This window comes from Rhinatrema bivittatum, chromosome 2, assembly GCF_901001135.1.
Source record: "Rhinatrema bivittatum chromosome 2, aRhiBiv1.1, whole genome shotgun sequence".
Taxonomy (NCBI): domain Eukaryota; kingdom Metazoa; phylum Chordata; class Amphibia; order Gymnophiona; family Rhinatrematidae; genus Rhinatrema; species Rhinatrema bivittatum.
The window spans coordinates 272,653,936-272,675,260 of NC_042616.1; the positions used below are offsets into that span (position 1 = coordinate 272,653,936).

General features: G+C 47.3%; 1 protein-coding gene across 2 annotated transcripts in view; it reads left to right on the top strand.

Moving 5' to 3' along the window:
* The window catches only part of POU6F2 (POU class 6 homeobox 2), a 1,096,545-nt gene that overhangs the window by 1,027,255 nt on the left and 47,965 nt on the right, over positions 1-21,325 (top strand). For both annotated transcript variants that reach the window (XM_029589525.1, XM_029589526.1), the window contains one exon: positions 239-448. In XM_029589525.1, the coding sequence (XP_029445385.1) occupies positions 239-448 (210 nt within the window). The remainder of the gene's footprint in view (positions 1-238; positions 449-21,325) is intronic.

Below are 21,325 nucleotides of genomic sequence, written 5' to 3' on the forward strand. Positions count from 1 at the left end.
TGGGCTTCTTTTCATGTTAACCCATAGAAAATTAGAATTTGCTGCTTGACTTGGATTAACCTTCTCAACCCCGGGCATATGTGTATGAGGAAACTGTTGGCTTTCACATTGTCCATTTTCTGTGGCATTTTGGGGCTTAAAAGAAATTGCTGCCATTTCTTCAGAGAGGAAAACAGTGAAGGTGCTCGCAAAGAAAGCACAAATCAAATTTTTTTTGTTTTGTTTTTTTTTCTTGCAGATTATTGGGACAATTCCACTGATGCCTAATCCAGTACCATCCGGTCAATCTGCAGCAGGTGGAGCTCAGAGCCTTCAAGTGCAGCCAATCACCCCACAGTTACTGACCAATTCCCAGGGCCAGATCATTGCCACCGTAATAGGGAACCAGATCCTACCTGTGATCAACACCCAGGGAATAACACTGTCACCCCTCAAGCCAGGCCAGCAGGTGAATTATCTACAGGTTTTACAATCTTGAGGGGGGGGGGGAAAGGCTTCAAAAGCAAGAAAACATATGTTTGGCATGAGCTTAGTCTCATTTAAAAAAAATATATATCTTTCTTTTTTTTTTTAATTTTAATTCTGCTTTAACGAGTTAAAGGAATCGTTCTGCTAAATGTAGAACATCCTTTTGTAGGGGTAGGCGAAAAATGTCATACAAGTAAAAACAGCAAAAAATCGAGTATTTTGTCTACTTTCTGTGAAAAAGTTTGCCATAGAGTTTAACAGTTCAAGTCTGTAGTGAGCAACTTTCATGAATATGCAAATTTTGCTGAATATTTGTGAAAATAATGACAAATGAAAAATTAACTTTTAATACATCCTGCCGCCCATCAGTAACATAAAAGTTGAATGCAGTGGTTCTTACTTTCACTGCCACATGAGAGGTAGCACGAGGCATGTATAAGGCGATGTTTGGTTTCATAATTAATAATTTGCTTGATACTGACTTTGTGAGGCAGTTATTTTTTATTTCTATGAAATTAAATGAAACACACAACCTGAACAGGGGTCCAAGTAGATTTTAATTCTTACAATACTGTACTGATCTGCCTCTAACCTGCCTTGACCCACCCACCCCCTGGGAAGACTGGCTGGGACAATAGGTCTTTACTCTGCTGTTACTATAGAGAAATATTAACAAATAAACACAAAAAATATGTAAGGTAATACTTTTTATTGGACTAGCCTCATAGATTTCTTGACTAGCTAATATTCCCTTTCTCGGGTCATAATAGAATATATTTTCCTGAAAGCTAGTGGAGCAATTCCAGAAGCTTTACTTAAGTAAAGTGGTAAAAATTCAACAATTTACCTCAGGGGCGGTTCTATAATGAGGCAGGGCGAGTCGGCCACTTCAGGCGGCAGAAATTTGAGGGGGCAAAAAATGCCCCGCTCAGAATGCTGCTGTGGCGTCCGCCTCACCCTGCCTGTTCCTGCCGTGGCTGCCGACCCAGGCCGGCGGCAGCAGAAAAGAGGAGGGTCGCTGCCGCAGGCCACCACCAGAGGCTAGGCCGGCGGTGTGGAGGAGGGAGGAGTGCTGCCACCGCCGGAGGCCAGGCCGACAGCATGGAGGAGGGAGGTGGGCCGCCGCTGCTGGAGGCCAGGCTGACGGTGTGGAGGAGGAGGAGGGACGCCACACTGGAGGCCAGGCCAGTGGGGGGGGGGGGCAGAGCGAGAGGGGCAGGGCAAGGGGGCGTCATCTCGTCCCTTGCCTCATGCGGCAGATTGCCTTGAACTGCCCCTGGTTTACCTAATTGTTGGGACAGACAAAAATATAATTTCTGCCCCAGAAGCAAGCTATATAAAAAAAAAAAACAGAATATGGGGTGCATGGGTGAGAGGAAGGAAACAAGCAGATTAGACTACAATTGGGTTTCAAAGAGCTTTCAAAATTACGACTTTCTTACATAAGCTGTAGATAGCCCTAAAAGACTATCTACGGTTTACATGAGAAACCTGCAAAAGGAAAGGTTGTTAAGAAGAATAAAATAACAACAAGAGTACTGCAGAAGAAACAAAGCTTATAAATCTGCTCAGTGTCACAGGTGGCAAGCATTTAGGTGACTTCTCCTTCCTATGGAGTTTTTCTCTTCTGTCTTTATAAGCTATCCACTAGAAAGCAAATGAGCCTGAGCAATGGGGAAGAGTCTGAGTCTGAGAAGAGCATAGGATCTACTATCAGTTGCCCTGCCTCAACCCCATTCATTGCCTCTGTACAGACAGTGGAGCAAAGAGCAGAGGCAGCTCCAGGGAGCTATAGATCCTGGAGCAGAAATTACACTTTGGCAGAATATCTCACCTTTGTCACCCATGCATAACACAGACGGACCTTCACCAAATACAGAATAAGCGACCATGAGGTAGAAATAAAAAATGTGTAGACAGAAACTGAAGTAGAAACTCCAAGAAGCCAGATTCTACACCATCGCTCCCCAGCACTTCTGTTCTTCCATCTTTAGCCTAGCCTGCCTTCTCCAAAGGCTGTAGGAGGAGGCAGCAGTCCATAGGAACACAGCTGCTATACATGCCTCTCTCCCATATTGTTCTTCTGGGGCTTTTTGGGCCATTTGGAGAAGCATCACAGAACAGGAGTAAAACTGACACTAGAGCCATACACTGCCCGATGGCCACAGTTTGACTGGACATTACAGTGTCCAGACATTGTAGAAAAAGACATGAAAAAGGACTGTCCAGTCCAAAACCAGGTAGTGACAAAGGAAACCTAGAAATGTTTTGTGTCCCATTCCCACCAGTTATAGGATTATCACTTCACCTATCTCAGCCTAAACAGGCAGATCAAGTTCTGCTTTTGCTCCATTGCATGCTCAGAGTTGTAGTTCTGGGTAAATGTAAGAAATGTAGTGACTACTTCTTCATGCATACAGTGGGGCAATAACATAGAAACAGAGAAATGATGGTCCATCCAGTCCGCCCAGAAAATTTTGACAGTATCTACTGTGCTGTGCAGGTTTCCCCCATGCTTATGAGTTTCCCAGACCATAAACATCAGGGCTCACATTGGTTGCTGTTTCAATTCAATTCCCCGTTACCCCCATGCTTATCGGTTTCCCATATCATAAAAGTCAGGGCCCTCGTTGGTTGCTATTTGAATCCAATTCCCCGATACTCCTTGCTGTTGAAGCAGAGAGCAATGTTGAGTTGTATCAAAGTATCAAGCTTATCAGATAAGGGTAGTAACCACTCCATCAGCAAGTTATCCCATGCTTATTTGTTTCACCAGACCATAAAAGTCAGGGCCCTCGAAGGTTGTATTTCAAATCCAATTCCCCCAATCTCTCTGTGTTATTCTTTGTAAGGTTTTGGGTGGACCCTTGGACACTGTGGCAGATGACCACCCCCACGGGGGAAAGTCCCGAGAGGGGACACAGGTCATGCTCAGCTTTAGGACACCCAACACAGAATTATCTTTTATTAAACAGAGTTGAGAAGCCACCAGAGGTGGCAGTAGTGAGTAGAGATAAAGCCCGGCTGGGCTTGTAGTCCCTCAGGACACTGGAACAGCGATCCCTCAATAACTGTGCTGTAGTGGAGAGAAACTGAGATAGTGAGTAGTACAATGGAGCATACACAGGGTTCTAGTATAGAGCCTCGTTGGTAGATTACTCACACAGCGGTTTCTCCCAGAAGGTAACACAGAAGCTGGAATAGAGGCAGGCCCTTGAGGAGCGAGGACCTGGTTCCAGGGAACAGCTCTGAGAGAGTATAGATGGTAACTCACTGATGGTGTAGGCAGCGGTTTCTTCCAAGCAGAGGTGAGCTCAGGCAGCGAGTCCGGGAACATGGGCCCTTGAGGAGCAAGTACTGAGAACCGGTTCCAGACAGCGATCTGAAAGAAAAGAGAGAGGCCCCCAAGGAGCAGGTACCCCGATAGAGTAAGTCCAAATAAGGAGAGGCAGAGTAGCTAGGTATGGAGAGCGAATCCCATCCGTAAGGAGTTCCTTGCTAACTTGATTAGCTAGCAAACAGAGTAGGCTTTTGTATCCGGGATGCGTGACGTCATCACAGGGGGACGCCCCTGAGGTTCGCGCCAAAGAAGGAATAAGAAGCAGGGCCATGCGGTGCGTGCGCCCTATGGCAGCTGAACAACATGGCGGGATGTAGCGCCCAAGCCGGACCGGGGACGCCAGAGAGGACGGCAGCCAGATGCCGCGGCAGCCAGACATCCATCAACCGCGGGAGGAGTCACCAAAGAGGTAAGGAGGGCAGAGTGGATACGTCGGGCAGCGACAGTCGTAACAGTACCCCCCTTCAAAGGGCGGTCACCTCTGTGGGTACCAGGTTTAGGCTTCAAAGGATGCGCGAGATGAAATTGAAGGAGCATCTCTTTATCAAGGATATTAGCCTGAGGCTCCCAAGAGTTTTCTTCAGAGCCGAAACCTTCCCAAGAAAGAAGGTATTCAAGTGTTTTGCCTCGTCTTTGGACATCAAGAATCTCTTCGACCTTAAATTCTAGGTCATCTTCTGCGTTGATGGCAGGTGGTTCCTGAGTCTTGGAAGAGAATTCATTGAGCATGAGAGGTTTCAAGAATGAAACGTGAAAAGCATTGTGGATGTTTAGTCCGGGTGGTAGCTTCAACTGTAAGTGATGTTGCCAAGACGTCGGAGGATTGGAAATGGTCCAACGTAGTGAGGAGCAAAACGAGTGGAGGGTAACTTCAGTCTGAGATGTTTGGTAGATAAGCAGACTTTGTCACCGGGTTTGAAGCCAGGCGCTTGAGAATGGTGAGCGTCATAAAACTTCTAAGCATGGTCACTCGCTTTAACTAGCATGTCTTTCATCTGAGTCCACAGGTTATGGATTTCATCAGCAGTAGATTGAGCTGCTGGGGACGTCACTGAGAGCTTCAGTGGATGTGGCGGTGTTGGATAGCATCCATATACCATTTCAAAAGGTGTTGATCCAGTTGATGTTGCTGGATGAGAATTGATGGCAAAATCAGCCCAAGGTAACAGTTCAGTCCAGTTATTCTGACGGCAACTCATGTAGGCTCGAATGAACTGTTTTAAGGTTCTATTCATCCATTCTGTTTGGCCATTTGATTGCAGATGATAGGCTGAAGTGTAGTCTAGAGAGATGTCGAATAACTTGCACAAGGCCCTCCAGAATCTTGCCATGAATTGAGATCCTCGGTCTGAAACAATGTGACTGGTAGGCCGTGAAGGCGAAAAATGCACGATATGAAGAGCTTCACAAGCTCCAAGGCTGAGGGTAAGCCAGGCAGCACCATGAAATGGGCCATCTTGCTGAAGCGATCAACTGTTACCCAGATGGTATTCATTCCTCCAGAAAGGGATAAATCGACTACAAAGTCAGTAGCGATGTGTGACCAGGGCTGTTCTGGAACTGGACGTGGCTGCAGCAATCCCCACGGTTGGCCAGAAGCAGGTTTGTGTTTGGCACAGTTGGTACAAGATACCACGTAGGATAGGGTATCTTTCTTGATAGTAGGCCACCAATAGAACTTCTGGATCTTGAGCAGGGTGCGGCGTTGACCAGGATGGCCAGCCAGCTTGGAATCGTGCACCCAAAAAAGCACTTTCTTCCTGAGGTGTTTAGGCACAATGGTCTTACCAGTGGGCACAGAATGTGTGGTCGCCAAGATGACTCTCTTCGGGACAATTATTTGCTGAGGTTCTTCAGGCACATCCTCCGAGAGAAAGGAGCGTGACAAGGCATCAGCTCTGGTATTTCTGTCTCTGGGGCGATATTTAAGCACAAAGTCAAAACGATTGAAGAATAAGGACCATCTGGCTTGTCTGTGGTTAAGACGTTGCGCATGGCAGAGATACTCTAGATTTTTATGGTCCGTGAATACGGTTATTTGATGTTGAGCACCTTCGAGCCAAGGCCACCATTCCTCGAATGCTAGCTTAATAGCCAAGAGCTCTTTATCTCCGATCCCATAGTTCTTCTCTGCCGGGGAAAAACGTCGTGAGAAGAAAGAGCAGGGATGTAAGGATTTAGAGTCTCCAGTTTGGCTCAATACAGCCCCCACACCAACATCCGAAGCGTCACCTTCTACGATAAATGGCTTGTTGCGGTCAGGATGCCACAAGCATGGTTCCGTGGAAAGTCTTTAATTTCTCAAAAGCGGAAATGGCCTCCGCAGACCATTTCGAAGCAATAGCACCCTTGCGGGTCATTGTGGTCAAGGGTACTGTTAAAGAAGAGTAGTTCTTTATAAAGCTTCTATAATAGTTGGTAAACCCCAAAAATCGTCTCAGGGTCTTCAGGCTGGTAGGTTGGGACAAATTTTTTATACTCTCTAGCTTTTGAGGGTCCATCTGGAAGCCATCTTTAGACACGATATAGCCAAGAAAAGGCACAGAGTCTTTATGGAATTCACACTTGGATGGTTTGGTGTAGAGTCGGTGTTCATGGAGACAGCGTAGTACTTGCTTGACATTCTCTAGATGAGTGGGCAGATCCTGAGAAAATATCAGGATATCATCCAGGTATACCATGACACTTTTGTACAACAGGACCCACAAGATGTCGTTCATTATGTTCTGAAATAGAGCGGGTGCGTTGCACAGGCCGAAGGGCATTACTAAGTACTCAAAATGACCGTCTCGAGTGTTGAAGGCTGTTTTCCATTTGTCGCCACTGCGAATGCAAACTAAGTTGTAGGCCCCCTTCAGGTCAAGTTTTGAGAATATTTTGGCCCCCTGAAGCCGGTCAAACAGCTCTGAGATTAAAGGCAGGGGGTAGCGGTCTTTAATCGTGATCTCGTTCAGACCTCGGTAATTGATACAAGGACATAAGGTACCGTCCTTCTTCCCCACAAAGAAGAAGCCTGCACTGGCTGGAGACTTCGATGGTCTAATAAACCCCTTCTGTAAATTCTCCTCGATGTATTCGGACATCGCCTTGTTCTCAATCTCTGAGAGTGGATAGACACATCCTTTAGGAGGTTCAGTATTGGGTTTCAGTCTTATGGCACAGTCATAGGACCTATGCGGAGGAAGAATGTCAGCAGCTTCTTTGGAAAACACATCACTAAACGATGCGTATTGAGGCGGCAGTCCCGGCATCACTGGAGTTGTAGGCATGCAGATGGCAGGAACAGTCTCCTTAAGGCACTTCCCATGACAACCTGGGCCCCGGCAGGAGAGTTTCAAGGATGCCCAGTCAAATTGGGGTTGGTGCGACTGCAACCAGGGTAACCCCAGGATGACAGGGTGCATGGCCTTCTCTAACACAAAGAAAAGAATTGACTCGGTATGTAGAGCTCCGGTGCGAAGAATTACCGGTACAATTTGGCAAGTCACATCACCCGGTATGGGCTCCCCATGGATGGAAGATAGGAGAAGTGGAACCTTCAAAGTGACGAGGGGGATCCTCAAATATTCCACTAGGTGTTGAAGAATAAAGTTGCCTCCTGCCCCTAAATCCACCAGGGCAAGAGTTTGAAACTCAGACAGTCCGCAGATCAAGGAGACTGGGAGAGAGAGGAGAGGGCGTAGTAAAGCCTAAGAACAGTCCTGCTGCAGGACCTAGGCCCGTCCATTTCCCGGACGAATTGGGCATGTTGGGACATCGTGACCAGCCTGTCCACAGTACATACACAGACCATGCCTCTTCCGAAGTCTTCTCTCTTTGGAAGTCAAATGACTGCGACCAAGTTGCATCGGTTCATCTCCACTGGCAGCAGGAATTACTGGAACCATCCGAGGTGCATGTTTAGCACTAGCCTCCTTCTGACCTGGTCCTCCATTAGGCTGGAGTTCTTTCACCTTATCATGAAGCCGGTTGTCGATCCTAGTAGCCAAAGCCACTAGTTCATCCAGCGAGTCGGGTGTTTCACGAGCGGCCAGCTCGTCTTTCAAGCGAGTATCCAGGCCTCTGAAGAAGAGAGTTTTCAGGCATTTGGGGTCCCAGCAGAGTTCTGTAGCAAGAGTCTTAAACTCTATCGCAAAATCAGCCAGTGGTCGGTTGCCTTGCTTCAAGTCCACCAGAGCAGAACCAGCAACAGACTCTCAGGCAGGATCATCGAAAATGGATTTGAATAAGTCCAAAAATCCATCTATATCCTGCAAAATAGGATCCTTGCTTTCCCACAGTGTAGAGGCCCAAGACAAGGCCCTTCCATCAAGAGAAGACAGAATGTAAGTAGTCTTGGCAAAAGCTGTGGGGAAGTGAGAAGGCTGTAATGCAAAATGCATGCAGCACTGGTTTAGAAAGCCCCTGGTCTTCTGAATCTCTCCTGAGAAATGAACTGGAGCAGCCAGTGGTACAGCAGTCTTTAAAGTTACTTCAGGTAACTGACCTTCATTAGTGAAAGTAGCGCCTTGGGTCTTTTGTGCGTGCAGCTGATGAAACGCTGAAGTGAGTTTCTCCAATGCGTCTTGCTGTTCCGAAATGCACAGGGCCAGGCCCGGAATGCTCTGCAGGGCATTGAGCTGTGCCAGATCCATGGAGTTAGCAATCTGTTATTGTTTGTAAGGTTTTGAGTGGACCCTTGGACACTATGGCAGATGACCACACCCCCGGGGGAAAGTCCCGTGAGGTGCCACAGGTCAGGCTCAGCTTTAGGAAACACAACACAGAATTATCTTTTATTAAACAGAGTTGAGAAGCCACCAGAGGTGGCAGTAGTGAGTAGAGATAAAGCCCAGCTGGGCTTGTAGTCCCTCAGGACACTGGAACAGCGATCCCTCAATAGCTGTGCTGAAGTGGAGAGAAACTAAGATAGTAAGTACAGTGGAGCATACACAGGGTTCTAGTATAGAGCCTTGTTGGTAGATTACTCACACAGCGGTTTCTCCCGGAAGGTAACACAGAAGCTGGAATAGAGGCAGGCCCTCGAGGAATGAGTACCTGGTTCCAGGGAACAGCTCTGAGAGAGTATAGATGGTAACTCACTGATGGTGTAGGCAGCGGTTTCTTCCAAGCAGAAGTGAGCTCAGGCAGCGAGTCCGGGAACATGGGCCCTCGAGGAGCGAGTACCGAGTACCGGTTCCAGACAGCGACCTGAAAGAAAAGAGAGAGGCCCCCGAGGAGCAGGTACCCCGATAGAGTAAGTCCAAATAAGGAGAGGCAGAGTAGCTAGGTACGGAGAGCGAATCCCATCCGTAAGGAGTTCCTTGCTAACTCGATTAGCTAGCAAACAGAGTAGGCTTTTGTATCCTGGATGCGTGACGTCATCACAGGGGGACGCCCCTGAGGTTCGTGCCAAAGAAGGAATAAGAAGCAGGGCTGCATCCCGCCATGTTGTTCAGCCGCCCTATGGCAGCTGAACAACATGGCGGGATGCAGCACCCAAGCCGGACCGGGGACGCCGGAGAGGATGGCAGCCAGACGCCGCGACAGCCAGATGTCCATCAACCGCGGGAGGAGTCGCCAAAGAGGTAAGGTGGGTGGAGTGGAGACGTCAGGCAGCGACAGTAGTAACACTCTGCCATTGAAGTAAAGAGCCATGATGAAGTTGCATCAACAGTATGAAGGTTTATTGGTTAAGGGTAATAACCGCTGCACCAGCAAGTTACCCCCATGCATTCTTTTCTTCATTTCCATCTTCTGGCCTTTAGGGATCCACAGTGTTTATCCCATGCCCCTTTGAAATCTTTGACTTTTTGTCTTCACCACCTCCTCCAGAAGGGCATTCCAGGCATCCACTACCCTCTCCATGAAGAAACATTTCCTGACATTGGTTCTGAGTCGTCCTCCCTGAAGTTTCATTTTGTGACCCCTAGTCCTACTGATTTCTTTCCAATGAGAAGGTTTGTTGAATGTGCATCATTCAATCCTTTCAGGTATCAAAGGTCTGTATCATATCTCCCCTGCACCTCCTCTCTTCCAGGGTGTCCCTATTCGGATCCTTCAGCCTCTCCTCATAAGTCTTCCAATACAGACCCCACACCATTTTGGTCGCTCTTTTCTGGACTGCCTCCATCCTTAAACCTATCTGTTGGTGACTATTCCCCCTGACCACAGCCACTGTTGCCCTCCCCCAAGTTCCAAGTCTGGGGAGCACGGAGAAAGAACAGTAGCAGCACAAAGACTTCCAGGCCTGCAGTTTCTTCCCCTCCTCTGAGGCTGGCCCAACCCAGAGGAAGAAGAACAAGAGCAGCAGTAGCAGGTTTGCCCCTACATGGGGTGCACCTGTGATCGCAGATGATCTTAATTTGCTTGGGCCAGCAAGGAAGTTGATTTCCTGAGCAGCGGCCTGGTCCTGAGAGGCGGCGAGTTTTGGCCAGGCCACAGTTTCTTTGGAAGGGAAGGCAGGGAAGCAGCAACGAGCAGCACCCGTAGTTTGGGGTGGGGGCTGAGGAAGCAGGGGAGTTGCATTGCTCTCTGCTTGCAGTGCACTTGCAGCCATCTGGCTGTCCTCAGGTTTTGTTTTTTTTTCATCACTTGCTTCCTCTGTGCTCTCTGTGAAGCCAGCTGCAAACTAAGGGAAGCAGTACAGGCTGTCTAAAGCAAGCAGGGGAAAGAGAATGAAAAGAGGTAGAAATGGGTGGGTCCTAGGATCACAGAGAGTCTGCTCCAGTCCTTTCCCCTTTCTCCCCTCCCCCCACCACCATCACCACAGGCTGCCTTTCCCAGCAGCTCCCCTCGCGTTTCCTCTCAGATCAGATTCACATTCCTCTACTGGCATGACAGTTTTGCATGTGTTGCCAAACTAATACAGTGCACAGAATGATTAAAATGAAAAAGGGGGGGGGGGGGGGGGTGGGGGGCGGAGTAAAACAGTGGACGTATAGAAAAAGAAGGTGTTGGCCCTATGTGGTAACCCTTCCACCTTGGACGCATCCCCTTGCTGCAGGTGGGGAGGGTCAGGGTACTTTAAGGTGAGATTTGGCTTCCTGCACTAATACCTAATCTTACAATTCTCCAGTCGCTCCTGTGCAAATGCTGCTTTTGAACGCCTAGTAATTCTGGTATCGGCAGCATCAGCAGCAGAGTTCAGATTACATTACACAGGGTTGCAAATACAACAGGTAAATTTTGCTGAAGCAGTGCAGCCAAACTCAGTATAAATGTTAGACATATAATCAATCAGTAATACCAGTTTCCATACAATATAAATTGTAAAGAGAGCGCTATTTGGATAGATTAACTCAAGCATATAACCATATAATACGAAAGGGTTCAGTTTGTCCTGGGAGAGATTGCCACTTCAGTATGAATTATGCAAAGAGCCCCTTTCCGAGGAGCTTTGTCTTAGTGGCTTTGTAAGTGGCTGTTTCCTGGGAAGCTGAATTCTCCAGGGGGAATGGGTAGTTGATCAATCCTTGTCCTGCCTGGTGTTGACATGGGGACTGTGGGAACACGAGGAGGGGGGGGGGGGGGGGTGACACTGGAGAGCACACAGGGAAGAAAAGAACAATTGTGCTGCTCCTTCACCAGCCCCTCCCTCTCCTGTTTTCTGCAAATTGCCCGAAGGTAGAGGGGCTGAACCCTGTACCTTTGTCTTTCCAGGACTGCAGGGTTTCCCAACCCTCTGCTGGAGGCCCAGTCAGGTTTTCAGGATATCCATAATCAATATGCATGAGAGAAATTTGCATGCCTTACAGACCCAGTGTATGCAAATACCCCTCATAGATACATAGAAATGATGGCAGAGAAAGACCAGACGGCCCATCTAGTCTGCCCAGCAAGCTCCCACACTTATTTCCCCCGTTCTTATCTGTTTCACCGACCACCAAGTTCAGGGCCCTTGTTGTTCGTTGTGGCAATCCTGAAAACCGGACTGAATAATTGTGCCTCCAGGAGAGGGTTGGGGGGAACACTGCAGTACCGGGTACCAGCAGCAAATGTCTTATCTGTGCTCCTTACCATACCATAGAGGCTTGCTTGCAGCACTGTAGGTCAGTGGTGGAAGGGGAGTAATGAACTCTCTGCCAGTATTACAGTGAGCCAGAGTGCTAGCCACTAGACAAGGGTTAGGCAGCTCTAGTCCTGGAGTGCCACAAACAAGTCTGGTTTTCAGGATTTGCCCACAGTGAATATGAGATCTATTTGCATACAGGTGGAGTCAGTGCATGCAAATATATTTCATAGGTATACATTGTGGATATGCTGAAACCAGCCCTGTTGCATGATACTCCAGCACCAGAGATGCCTACCTCTGCACTAGACTGCTCCTCCTCCCATCAGAAAACTTTATTTCATGGTCTTGAGCAGCACTAGATGTGTTTTTGTCTAACTAATACAGAATGCTCTAGGAGTTTAAAAATCAATTATCCTCCTAATTGTTTGTCACTTCATATAGGATTCATTTCTGTGTAAGAAGTATTTCAGAGAAACCAGCACTCTCTCTTTACCGTCAAGCAGAATTTCCTTGCTGTTACAGTGGAAGTGTCATATAGCTGATGAAACAATGGTGGGGGGTTTCTGCATTTGTTTTAAACCGACTCAGTCAAGCAATTATATCAGCATCAGTAGGCAACAGTTTGTTTCCTGTTATCAGTAATATGATGGAGGTGGCTTCTGAGTGTTCTTTTTAAACTATTTAAACTATTTTATGAAAGCAAAGAGGGTCTTACCAAGACCAAGAATTAGACTCCCTTGATAACAAATTAGTAACACATCATGGTCCATTAGAGGTCCATAATTTGGTGGCATAAATTCACTATATTCCAAACTATTGTATAATAAATCCTGTTGACTGATTACAATACTATAAGTATACTGAAATATGGTACACTATCTTTCCACCAGTTTTCACTGGGAGAACTTTTTATAACGCATGTGGAAAAGGGCTATATCTGGCCCATATATTGAAAGCTTAGTGTAAAGGATGCCAGTAAGGAGCATATTGCACTAATATTGCTCCTTTATTCACTAGTGTCTTAAGCTGTCACACGTGTATTGAAGTGTCCGACTGCAGAATCAGTCAGAAGTTGTTGCGATCCTGCTCGTGGCAGGGCCATCGTGCCACGCCGGGCTTCACACATGCAGCAGGAGCCGCCCCCAGACCGCCTGTCTTGCTCTCTTCACCGCAGCAGGAGCCACAGACTTTGGTGTCCTCTTTGCGGCTCGGGCTGCCACCCACGCCGTCCCTCAACAGGCCTGGAGGGCTGCTCCACAGCGGCAGGGATGCCGCCTTGCTCCGCCTCCCACGTCTAGGCCTGCATGTCCCAGCTCCTCCCTGCTTCAACGTCTGCAGGGCTGCTATCCAGGGTCCTGCAGACTTCCTCTTCCTTCTCCTTCTAAGGGGCAGGCCCGCGGCTGTCTTCCCTACTTATAGGGCCAGCCAGGTGTGGCCCCCTGGAGACTTCTCCCTAGGCGTTGGTCTTCAAGCCCTATAAAAGGGCTCCGCGCTCATTCAGTCTTTGCTTTGGCAAGGGGCTTAGTCCTCCCAAGGACTCCTCATCTCCAGCTCCTGCCTGGCATCTCTGATCTTCATCCATGGATCTTCTTGTATGTTCCGATCCAGTCCTGATGTTCTGTTCCAATCCTGATGTTCCAATGTCTCGTCCTGGTCCTGTTGCTCCAGGTCCTGAACTACCCATGCCTCTGGAGATTTCTTGCTTTTAATCCGAGTTCCAAGTTCCACGTTTAATCTGCTCCTGAATCCAGTCCTGACTCCGGAGGATCCAAGGGGTTGCTTCACTCCTGTGCTATGAGACCTCCCGAGCCTGTCCCATTCCCCACGTGGTCCGCAACCAGCCATCGGGCTGTGTAGGGTGCGTTGGGGACAGCGTGGTCCATGACCAGCTTCTGGGTTGTGTAGGGCACCTGAGGGCCTTACTCACCCTCTCTGTGTCTTTGTCCAAATCTTCAAGGACTTTCCTCATCTACTCCAAGTATTCAAGGACTTCCCTCATCTCTTCCAAGTCTTCACGCCTGCTCCAAGTCAAGGATTTTCCTTGCCTATGCTAGCCTCCCAGACGTGGACTGGTTTCACTGCAAGGGCACACACTCTCCTCGTCCTGCACTGGAGAGCTCCCAGTTGCACTCCGTCCCATTGCAGCATAACAGAAGTATAGAGATCTTGAACTCTTTTCAAGGGAGTTTCCTCAGACAAATGGTAATGAACCCTTGAGGGATGGGGCAGTAATGGACCTAATTCTTACAAATGGAGAAAGTATATCTAATGTCTGTGTAGGTGCCCACCTGAGCACCAGTAATCAACAGACGGTATGGCTGATATAGCAGCCAGTGTGATGAGGAGTCACACAAAAGTCAAAGTGTAGGATTTCAAAAATACCAGTTTTAGTGAAAGGTGAAAGTACCTTAAAGAGCCACTGACAGGGTGGGAGGATGTAGGTAAAGTGGAGGAAAAATAGGCCAAACTAAAAGGAGCTATAGAAAAAGCAATAAATATTTGAAAGTAAATAAAAGTAAGAAGATAAAGAGACCAATTTGGTTTTCAAAAGAAGAGGCAACCAGGAAAGAATATAAAGTAAAACTAAAAGAGGCAGGGGCAGTAGTCCGGAAGGTAAAGGCACGAGTAGAAGAAAAGATAGCTAAAAAGGTAAAGCAAGGTGACAAAACATTTTCCAGATATGTCAATGAAAGGAGGAAGATCAGAGGTGGGACTGTACGGTTAAGAGGAGACAAAGAGAAATGTGTGCAAGGGTGACAAGAAAAAGCAGAAATGCTCAACAAATGTTTCTGTTCTGCATTCCGTGAAGAAGGGTTTGGAAAAGGACCATCGATTGTTGCAAAGAGAGCATATGATAGTGGGGTAGGGGACATGCTTTTCATGGAAGATGGTGCTTGTGTGGAACTAGAAAAACTGAAAGGAGGCAAAGCCATAAGAGCAGATGGAGGCGAGCTCAGAGCAGCTCTGGTGGGTCCACTGAAGGGCTTGGTCAATAGATCTTTGGAGTCAAGGATGACTCCATGGGACTGGAGAAGGGAAGATGTTGTCCCACTTTATAAAAGTGGTAATAGGGAGGAGATTAAAAGTGACAGGCCATTTAGTTTGACTTAGAGATGGAAAGACTAATGGAGACTCTTCTGAAGGAAAGAATAGTGAAGCATCTTGAATCCAGCAGGGACAAGAATCCAGGCAAAATGGGTTAATCAGAGGGAGACCGTTTCATATTAATCAGATGAACTTCTTCAGTTGGGTGACTAGGGGCTGGCACTAGAAGTACTGTACTTAGATTTCAGCCAAGCTTTGATACTGTCCCACACAGGAGGCTCATAAATATGTTGAGCAGCTTGTGCATGGGTTCCAAGGGGGTGAACTGGATTAGAAACTGGTTGACGGATAAAAGACAAAGCGTGTTAGTAAACAGCATTCACTCTGAAGAAAGGAAGGTGATATGTGGGCTTATATTCAACAGAGCTGATAGGGAGTAGAGCAAAACCAGAAATCTTGAGAGTTAGGGGCTTCTTTGAGAAGCTTTTGATAATGCCTGTACAACCTGTGTTAGAGGGTCATGTGTTAGGAATAGCATCTAAGGTGAAAAGTCTGGGAGTGACTTTGGACTGTACCTTCGCTATAGAGTCCCTTGTGCATCTGGTTTGCCAAAAAGCTTTTGTGTGGCTGAAAAGAGCATGACAGTTACATCCTTTTTTGGAGATGCAGGCCTTAAAGACGGTAGTATTATCATTGGTGATAGGGGTTTTGGATTACTGCAACATTTTGTTAGTGAGTCTTCCAATCTATTTTACTCAAAATTTGCAGTTAATCCAAAATAATGCTGCCTGATTGGTTTGTAGGAAATTTCGATGGGAGGGAGTTTCCCCATTGTTGGCTTCATTTCATTTGGTTGCCTGTGATTGAACAATTAGAGTAGTCCACAAATTATTCAGCCATAGCTGGCTGGATAACTTGTCACTTGTCTGAATATTTTCAAAAGATACCCAGTTACGTGGCAGCTAAAAAAGAAAGAAAAAAAGTAAATCTTGTGGCCTTTAAGCCTGATCCCTCAGCCTCACACCACCAAAAAAACTTACAAATAGTTGATGCCATATCACCTGACCTCCTTCCCCCAATTTTAAAAAATTAAAGCAATGGGGGCCAGCGCCCTGATACCGGACCTCTCTTCCTTCCCCGTTCTATGCAAAAAAATAGCTATTCCACTATTTCCTCCCTCCCCACCCATCTGCAACTTCTAAATGATATTCAGGAGCCTTCTCCTCCCCATCAGCCGGATCCCTTCAGGACTCCCACCCGCCCCCTTCTCCCAAATTCCATCTGGGCTTCCCCTCCCCTCCCCCAGGGAGGGGAGGGGAGGGGAAGTTAAGTGGAAAGTTATGCGGCCACACATGGCTGGATAACTTTATAACCGGTCATATTTGTCACAGGAGTCATATTAAAGTAGAGGGTTAAGAAGTAGTCTGCTACTCAGAAAATCTTCAGAGGGATAGCCATGTTAGTCTAGTGTAGCAAAAATGACAGTAGGCAGGGGGCACCTTTATAGACTGACCAATTTATTGAGGCATGTGCTTTCGAGGACACAATATACTTTGTCTTCATGTACCCACCACCTGTACTACACTTCATACATCTGGCGAAGTGGCTCTGTCTTCCAAAGCAGCTGTCTCAATAAATTGGGTTTGTCTATAAAGGTGCCCCCTGCCTACTGTCATTTTTACTACTCAGAAAGACATCATGCGTAAAAGAATGAAAGACATTGTACAGAATTCATGGACTATAGGTTGAGAGGACATAAGTTTAATGAAAGATGACACTGAGTTTGTCCCTAAAGGATTTCACAGAAGAATGATTTTGGATATTAGAGCTTAGACTATTCCAAAGATGGGGAGCCGGAAGAGAAAGCACTTAAAATTGGGTTGAAACCTTTTTGAAGTAGCAATTTATTCCATGCAGGAGCGTATAGGGAAATAGTTGTGAAGAGATTAGGAAGAGCAAGACTGTGAATCCATTTGTATGTGTACTTGAGTATTTTGGAATGGTATTGTAGCTGTAGCTAAAAGTTTGTATTCTGTAGGAGCCCTATGTAATTAATGTTCAGAGAGACATTTTACAAATATCTTTAAAGATTTATTGGATTTGGATTTAATTACTCATCTTTCCAAACTTGTGCTTGTAGCAAGTTACAATAACATATAGTAGGTATTTCCCTGCCCCAGAGTGCTTACAGTCCAAAAGGTAAATTGTAAAAGTCTGGCGTTCAGCAAAACCAAGAAATACACGAATATATCGGGCTGGCGCGCCCAGCGCATTTTGAAAGGTGCCCACATATGCGCATATCTCTTGCTATGCGTACAACTGAAAAGTTCCACAAAGGAATGGGGCAAGGGCGTGGTCTTGGCGGGTCATGGGCGTTACTGGATTTCAAATTCAATTTTGCACATAAATACATGCATAGGCGCCTACAGGGGTCAGCGTAACTTTACTTCTACTATGGAGGTCATGTAAGTAATAAAATAAAGAAAAATAGATAGATTGGTGGGGTTTTAAATGTAGGGGCTAACAGGGGATATAGGAGGCTATTAAACTAGTGGGAGAGGGGTTGGAAGTCTGGTCCCTTACCTGGGCAAACTTGGAACAAACTGGGAAAACTGGAAATGGCATTAGCATGTGTGTCTACTAAAATCCCCCCACTTACCTGGTAGAAGCGGCCTTTGCATGCATTGGCGCGTGCACACTTAAAATTGTGCCCACATGTGCGCATGGTCAGTCTATTATATAACATGCGCGCATATATGCATGTATGTTATAAAATGGCCATGTCCCTGGATGCGGGCCAACAAACACATGTACGTATACACCCGCATGCCTGTTTAAAATTTATCGTCTGAGGGTAAATTTTAAGAGCTTGGCACACTCCAAAACTAGATATGTACGTCTCTCGGGCCGTGCGCCATGCAGATTTTTTTTAAACGCTTGAGTACGCATGTATCTCCCGGTACATGCACAAAACTATTTGAGGAAAATGGGGTGGGGCATGAACGTGGTCTGGAGAGGGCATGGGCGTTCCTGGATTTTAGCATTAAACAGCACGTAACTATTTAGATGCACGAGCGCGCGCCAGGCGCCATTTGCTACATAAATATATGAAAAAAGATCTGGGGGTCTGGTGAGATCCCATTTTCCACCCACCCCTATCTATCAACACTGTTTTCTAGCAGGTTATATTTTATACATCAGTCATGTAACTATGAAAACCCACTGTATTCTAGCATGTTAATCCATTGTATTATCTCTAGCATGCCTTGAATTCTCTGCCTGGTTCTGAATCCTGAATCTTGCAAGCCCATGTAAAAAAAAAAAAAAAACCCTTTGAAAAGTTACCCTCCCCATAAATTATTGTTTACATCTTAGTACAATATTTTAACCTCCCTTTCTCTGCCCACACAAATAGTAGTCACAAAATATTCAGGTGCTTTTAATATGCATACTTTACACCAGTTCATTTTCACAGTGAAACTCACCGGAGGTAAAAGTATTCACTTAGGGGCGGATTTTAAGAGCCCTGCTTGCCTAAATGCGCCCAAATCCGGGCGGATTTAGGCGAGCAGGGCCCTGCGCGCCGGTAAGCCTATTTTACATAAGCCTACCGGCGCGCGCAGAGCCCCGGGACTCGTGTAAGTCCCGGGGTTCTCCGCGGAGGGCGTGTCGGGGGCGTGTCGGGGGCGGGCCCGGTCGTTGCGGCGTTTTCGGGGCGCGTCGGCAGCGTTTTGGGGGCGGGTACGGGGCGTGGCTACGGCCCGGGGCGGTCCGGGGGCATGGCCGTGCCCTCCGTACCCGCCCCCAGGTCACGGCCCGGCGCGCGGGGATTTACGCCTCCCTCCGGGAGGCGTAAATCCCCCGACAAAGGTAAGGTGGGGGCTTAGACAGGGCCGGGTGGGTGGGTTAGGTAGGGGAAGGGAGGGGAAAGTGAGGGGAGGGCAAAAGGAAGTTCCCTCCGAGGCCGCTCCGATTTCGGAGCGGCCTCGGAGGGAACGGGGGTAGGCTGCGCGGCTCGGCGCGCGCCGGCTATACAAAATCGATAGCCTTGCGCGCGCCGATCCAGGTTTTTAGCAGATACGTGCGGCTCTGCGCGTATCTACTAAAATCCAGCGTACTTTTGTTTGCGCCTGGAGCGCAAACAAAAGTAGGCCTATTCGTGGAGTATGAAAATCCGCCCCGCGCAAGGCTATCGATTCTGTATAGCCGGCGCGCGCCAAGCCGCGCAGCCTACCCCCATTCCCTCCGAGGCCGCTCCGAAATCGGAGCGGCCTCGGGAACTTCCTTTTGCCCTCCCCTCACCTTCCCCTCCCTTCCCCTACCTAACCCACCCACCCGGCCCTGTCTAAGCCCCCACCTTACCTTTGTCGGGGATTTACGCCTCCCAGAGGGAGGCGTAAATCCCCGCGCGCCAGCGGGCCTCTTGCGCGCCGGGCCACGACCTGGGGGCGTGTACGGAGGGCGCGGCCACGCCCCTGGACCGCCCCGGGCCGTAGCCACGCCCCGTACCAGCCCCCAAAACGCTGCCGACACGCCCCGAAAACGCCGCAACGACCGGGCCCGCCCCCCGACACGCCCCCCTCGGAGAACCCCGGGACTTACGCGAGTCCCGGGGCTCTGCGCGCGCCGGTAGGCCTATGTAAAATAGGCTCACCGGCGCGCAGGGCCCTGCTCGCCTAAATCCGCCCGGTTTTGGGCGGATTTAGGCGAGCAGGGCTCTGAAAATCCGCCCCTAAGTATGCAGTCATAGCAAGGGTGTCATCCATGTGAAGATCAGTGTCAGATAAAAGTGAACATAAACAAATATGGACCAATCCAACTTTGTGTTAAGATTCAATAGTAGATTTATATAATACGAACCTGATTCACAAAAGCATTTACACATGTAAATGGGTTTTTTGAGAACTGCTCCAGGGGCTGTTCATGTAAAAGGATGCATGGAAGTCATTTTATGTGTACTTTTGTGTGTACAATTCTGGTCGCCGCATCTCAAAAAAGATATAGTTGTGATGGAGAAGGTACAGAGAAGGGCACAGGTACAGAGAAGGGCGACCAAAATGATAAAGGGGATGGAACAGCTCCCCTATGAGGAAAGCTGAAGAGTTTGGGGCTCTTCAGCTTGGAGAAGAGACGGCTGAGGGGGGATGTGATAGAGGTCTTTAAGATCATGAGAGGTCTTGAACAGGTAGATGTGAATTGGTTATTTACACTTTCGAATAATAGAAGGACTAGGGGGCATTCCATGAAGTTAGCAAGTAGCACATTTAAGACTAATCGGAGAAAATTATTTTTCACTCCACACACAATAAAGCTCTGGAATTTGTTGCCAGAGGATGTGGTTGGTGCAGTTCGTGTAGCTGGGTTCAAAAAAGGTTTAGATAAGTTCTTGGAGGAGAAGTCCATTAACGGCTATTAATCACGCTTACTTAGGAAATAGCCACTGCTATTAATTGCATCAATAGCATGGGATCTTCTTAGTGTTTGGGTAATTGCCAGGTTCTTGTGACCTGGTTTGGCCTCTGTTGGAAACAGGATGCTGGGCTTGATGGACCCTTGGCCTGGCCCAACATGACAATGTCTTATGTTCTTATGTTCTTATGTACTTGACAGAGGTATTCCCAGGAGCAGAGCGGAACTAGGATGGGAAAACCATTTGGGTGCACACTTTTTAAAAGCGCGAAAATAAATGTATATGTACACCTTTACGCCTGCTCCCAGGAAGGCATAAATACGTGCATGTATGCGGCACAGGATTCTGCGTCGCACCTGTCAGTTTCAAAGCAGACTTTTGCACGCAAGTCCACATTGAAAATTCAAGCCAAAATCTGCCTGTACTTTCTACACGTGGACTTCAGCTCTGTGCAGGTTGTTCTAAAATTATCCTCTATACATTTAAAGCAGCTCAACAAAAGAAGCCGCCTCCAGTGCAGCCAGCTACATATAAAGAACAAAGAAACCAGGAGGAAAACCTTTCTATGTTATCTCACACTAGAAGGGAAGGGGAAAAAAATAAAAAATAGAGTAGGAGAACCATCAAAGAGGAGGAGTACCCCAATTGCAAAAAGAGGAGAACAGGAAAATGTAAGCCAATTCCAACCCATGAACTTCAGCAAGGAATATCTAATAATAAGGATACATATGAGTAAATCAAAGCACCCCTTATATCTAGGGCTCAGATGGATAAACTGTATGAGCAAAGGGCAGTTCTTGAGATGCCACAGATTTATTTCTTGGGAAAGGTTTCAGTTGAGAGAGATTATAAAATATATTTCTATCTACCTGGATCTAAAGCAACATTTACAGGAAAGTCTCGATGTAAGCTGTGCACCAAGAGCAACTATATCTTGGCAAAAGGAAAGAAAGAAATTCTTTGTCTCTCATGGGTAACCCTGGAGACGTCTGGAAAAATCCACATTTTTTCCCCCATAAAATATCTCTTCTTACGGCGGAAATATGTTTTTAACATCCATTTTCAGTCT